This window comes from Penaeus chinensis, chromosome 12 (assembly GCF_019202785.1).
Source record: "Penaeus chinensis breed Huanghai No. 1 chromosome 12, ASM1920278v2, whole genome shotgun sequence".
Taxonomy (NCBI): Eukaryota; Metazoa; Arthropoda; class Malacostraca; order Decapoda; family Penaeidae; genus Penaeus; species Penaeus chinensis.
Window position 1 is genome coordinate 689,806 of NC_061830.1, and position 5,000 is coordinate 694,805.

Genomic DNA, 5,000 nt, shown 5'->3' on the forward strand with positions numbered 1-5,000 from the left:
AAGAAAAATATGTATTATGATATTAATACACAAGAAGATTCATAATGTAATAATAAGGTACAGCATAGAAACAATTTTAAAAGGATCATTTATTATTCCTGAGTATATTCCATTTATAATAAGACTTCTGAGTGGCATAATACATAATTTTACAACTATTCCTATCCATAATTTCAAAATAAATAGAAAAATAACCAATATTGTTAACTAGAACACACAAGTTAAGCACATGTAGCACACATATATGAATAAAAATATATGCACATATCCCATTTCATCATTTTATTATTCCATTTAATTTTTTAAAATAAAATGTGTGAAGCATAAAACCCACATCAAAAAAAACTTGAATACAAATTGTAAGAACTGATTTTTGCACAAGGTGTGTGCTAATCTCAATAATTTTTTCTTTGTCAAATATAATACTTAATATCATTTAATATATGAATATCCAAGAAATTTTCAATCTGAAAAGCTGACCCAGATCTGTTTAAAATGTGTTTTTGTGATTTTCTGAGTATACCAATATGTATAGTTATTGTACATGCTTAAACACTTCTAACATATTTTACACTCTCATCAATGATTGGAACTGCCAGTTCTTAAAGATAATTAAACAGATGAAAGACAAAATATTATCAAAAAAGGAAAAATCACAACAATTAGTTGATGAAAATAAATGAACAAGCCATGGTTATAGTATTTCAAACCTTTTAACTACCAAAATTTTCACAAAAGCTTCATCTCACTAGTGTGAGCTAGTGTGCTAAATCACTGACCAATCCATATAAAAAAATAGATGGCACATATCCATGAAATTTCAAATTTTTGGTAGTGCTATTATCAGTCATGGGAAAATAATAGGATTTTAAATTATCACAGAATTCAGCAATGTTTATCCACTTATTGCTGCTTCTACAACAGCTATAACTCATTCCGTGTCTTGGGGATGTCATTCTTATCCACACACATACATGCCTCTTCCTGTGCATCCTTATAGGACGTGCATCCCAAAGCTAAAGTTGCTGTGTAGAGCAACTTTGCACCGCCTTTGCATGCCTTAAGTGACAAAACCTCCATTTCTTGCTGGTTGCTGTTGCAGGTGTTGTAAAGGCACTTCTTAAAGCAGAGATCACACTCATCCTTATCGCTCCCACATGTGTCATAGCAGAGATCGTGCTCATTGCAGCAGTCGACCATCTCTGGTCTTGACAGATCCTCCTTTTCAAAGAACACACCCAGGGCCCCACATCCATTGTAGTCTGGGATGTGGTTGGGGTTGGCAACAGGAACCTTGTTCTTGGGACAGCTGTAATGGCATTCCTCCTCCACGGTAGAATCAACAAATTTCTCCACAAATCTCATAGTCTCAGCTAGAGTCTTTAAGCCTTTGTTCACCGTTATAGCCACTTCCCTGAGGGTGTCCTGGGCCTGCACTATGCTCTCGTACACTGACTGGAAGTAGCCCTCCCCCCTCGCCCCAGGGACGGAGGGGACGACCAATACAATTGCTAAAGTCAACACCAACCGTATTCCCACCTTCATTTTGGCTTAAATAAAGAGTCTTGGACTAAAGAGCTCCTTTTCTGCACTAAGCTATGACTTTCTCTTATTGCTTCTTTTTGTTTATTCCTATTTCTCTTTTCTCTACTCTTGTCCTGCTTTCAGCTCCCCGTGTTTGTTTACCTGCGAAGTATAAGCGAAAGAAGCAGCCAGAGAGACGTGTCCTTAGAACACCATTCCCAAGAACAGAAAGTTCAGCCAAACTGCGAGATAAAACAGTGGTGCTCTTTTTTTATTGTATAACAATTACTGCGGTAATTAACGCCATCTGTGACATAAATTCCCCTGGTCGGTCATTTTCCTTCTAAATTAATATCTGTAATTACCGTAAGCGAGAGCGAGAGAGAGAGAGAGAGAGAGAGAGAGAGAGAGAGAGAGAGAGAGAGAGAGAGAGAGAGAGAGAGAGAGAGAGAGAGAGAGAGAGAGAGAGAGAGAGTGAGAGAGAGAGAGAGAGAGAGAGAGAGAGAGAGAGAGAGAGAGAGAGAGAGAGAGAGAGTGAGAGAGAGAGTGAGAGAGAGAGAGAGAGAGAGAGAGAGAATGAGAGAGAGACGTGTCCTTAGAACACCATTCCCAAGAACAGAAAGTTCAGCCAAACTGCGAGATAAAACAGTGGTGCTCTTTTTTTATTGTATAAAACATCACTTCCACACAACCTCAGTTTCTAAACAGTAAATCACCTTTCAACTCACGAGCAAACGTTCAAAAGGGATCGAAGCCAATAAGGTATTTGAACTCATTTGTCAAGTTTCTTGAGTATCAAATCCTCTTTCATGGTTCTATCATGACAAGAGATACAATACCTTATATTATTAAAACACCGAATCAACACGTTCTTCGTGAAGGCGAGTAATCTGCATTCGGTCTAGTTCATTGCTATAGTCGTGACATAAAGTATATATATTCATGTAGCAAATCCTCGAAGGCGCACAGGAAGACCTCTTTTCCTTTACTGCTTTCGGGGAAGAAATATAAGATAAGTAGAAGAATAGTAGGTTGATATAGTTGCAAAATATAAATTGAAATCGTGTAATTTGTAATGGGTAAAACCACTCAAAAACTCGAAACTAGTTCATCATTCTTCTCACTGCAAAGGTGGCTTAACAGATATGTTAAGCCATCAATGGCAGTCATTCAATACCCAAGGCTTAAAGGAGGGTCAATAGGTAGAAGAGGGTAGTGGGTTACTTTCGAAACAATTTTGATATTTTTCTGCATTAAATCCACTGCTTTCAACAATTCTAGGCATTATTCCTTGTGAAAATGAATCGTTGAGGAGATATGATCACCATCTCCATCGACAATCTTGATTTGATAGTCCAGATAGCAGGGGAAGGCATAAAGTATATCGGGGAAATCATGGGGTAAAACAGGACACCCGTAGTTGATGGGTGTAGAAAACTAAAAATAAAAAACCTACGCTCTGGTGATTAATGGCAACGTGCTGATTCTGAGCATGGGAATTCGGTACATCAAGCCGAATCACCGCCTCGGAGCGCTTTTACAGCCGCATGCCACGTTTCGAGCGGTTTGTTATGACGTCCAGAGACGTGACCCATTGGGAAGGGGTTAAACAAAACGTCCAAACCTAACACAGTGGTATATATTCCCTACCCATGGGGCTCTGTCCCCTGGACTCACGTGGTAGTATATGTGCCTAGCCAGGGGGGCTACGCCCCCTGGACCCCCATGGTAATATATATGCCTAGCCAGAGGGCTATGCCCCCAAAATTGGGGGATCTTTTCTTTTCTTTTACGTATAGCACTCTTGGGAAGCATTTGCACACACATTGCCATAGGAGAACTTTGTCTTGGTTTGTATTGTTCTATCATTTCATGGAGGTTTTATTACCAAACTCTGCCACTACCTAATACTCACTCTCTCTCTTTCTCTCTCTCTCTTCTCTCTCTCTCTCTCTCTCTCTCTCTCTCTCTCTCTCTCTCTCTCTCTCTCTCTCTCTCTCTCTCTCTCTCTCTCTCTCTCTCTCTCGTTATCTGATTATGGTTACTGACTTATCATTAGAAAAGACCACAATATGAGGGATATCTGGGGTAGATCTGCACAACTGGGTAATCTAAATGTTCTGTTGAAGAACTATAATTTTGGTTTTGTTTTGTAATAAAATCATTTTTTATATATCATTTATCAATGTACCCTGTACATCACCTAACCTAATGGATCCAGATGCCTTGCATTGTGCAAGTCTATCAAAATTGGTGTATTAGGCCTCCAAACTGTTTAATATATAACAGGATTTTAAATATATATAATTTATAGATTATACATGTTATATATATATCCCATTTTCTTTATAGGTAAAGACCATCCAAAGGACAAACATCAAGAACTAATATTGTTATGTGAGGACAATGTGGTAGTGTGGAGACTAAGAGGGACTAAGTTGATATTGTGAAACATTTCTACCTCAGTGGAATTAAGCTCAATTCTTAACAAAAGGAAAGATAATAGTCAAGGTAAATGTTTGTTCATAGTAGATGAATCATATATGAAAAAATTAATAGATATACATTATAAAATTATGTGGTACCTAATTTAATGCTTACAGCTGTATATCTTAAATTTTCAGATGTCCCATGGCAGTAGTGTTAGCAGTTTTCAGAAAAAAGGCAAGGCGAAGCTAGTCTCAATTCCAGGTACTCGCCCATCATTACATAATGCTCAGCTTCTGATTTCAACTGGCTTACCTTCTCTTGATTACCTGTTAGGAGGAGGACTGGCTGTTGGTTCACTGCTCATAGTAGAAGAAGATAGATATGATGTGTATAGTAAACTGTTTCTCAAATATTTTCTTGCTGAGGGCATGATGAACGGGCACATGACAACTCTGGCCAGTTTGGACATGTCTCCTCAAAGTATTATATCAGATCTACCATCATCAGGAGACACCAACCCAGATGATACAGCTGTTGATATGACAGACACACAGATGACCATTGCTTGGAGGTATCAGAACCAGAAGTCACAATCGTCATCCATCAGCAGCAATAAATTTGGCCACAGTTATGATCTGACAAAAGTAATGAACTCAAGTCTCATAGATAAGGTGGATGTGGAATTGTGGGATGGTAAAATCACAGAGGAAGGAAAGGGAATGGTAAAGAACAAATATTATTGGTCTCTCTTACAATTTATTAAGAAAAGAATAGAGTCAGGAAACCTATCAACATCCTTTAATAAAGCAAAGACTAATGTTATGCGCATAGCCCTGCATTCACTTGGATCTCCACTCTGGGGTTGGGAATTTAGTCAGCATGAAAAGGACCATCAGTGGGAAAGTCTCACAGCCTTTATTTATATGCTACGCGCCCTTGTACGCTCTTCTTTTTCCATAGGAATGGTCACCATCCCATCTCATCTGTTTGTAGACCCTGCTCTCATGTCTCGCTTGACAACAGCAGGGGATTTTGTCGTGAGACTT

At 38.5% G+C, this 5,000-nt stretch overlaps 2 protein-coding genes across 2 annotated transcripts in view; one reads left to right on the forward strand and one right to left on the reverse strand.

Moving 5' to 3' along the window:
* Positions 1–74: 74 nt before the first annotated feature.
* Positions 75–1,707, reverse strand: LOC125031101 (group XIIB secretory phospholipase A2-like protein). Its single transcript, XM_047621596.1, has one exon. The coding sequence runs from the start codon at positions 1,543–1,545 to the stop codon at positions 925–927; it is 621 nt and encodes a 206-aa protein (XP_047477552.1). The 5' UTR covers positions 1,546–1,707; the 3' UTR covers positions 75–924.
* Positions 1,708–2,532: 825 nt separating this feature from the next.
* Positions 2,533–5,000, forward strand: part of LOC125031070 (elongator complex protein 4-like) — a 2,784-nt gene continuing 316 nt past the window's right edge. The window contains exons 1-3 of the mRNA XM_047621540.1: positions 2,533–2,551; positions 3,877–4,035; positions 4,149–5,000. The exon at positions 4,149–5,000 is cut by the window's right edge and continues 316 nt beyond it. Coding sequence (XP_047477496.1) covers positions 4,149–5,000 — 852 coding nt within the window. The 5' untranslated portion in view covers positions 2,533–2,551; positions 3,877–4,035. The remainder of the gene's footprint in view (positions 2,552–3,876; positions 4,036–4,148) is intronic.

Excerpts from the sequence above, each read along its gene's own strand:
- LOC125031101 (XM_047621596.1), bottom strand. The coding sequence starts at position 1,545 with ATGAAGGTGGGAATACGGTTGGTGTTGACTTTAGCAATTGTATTGGTC.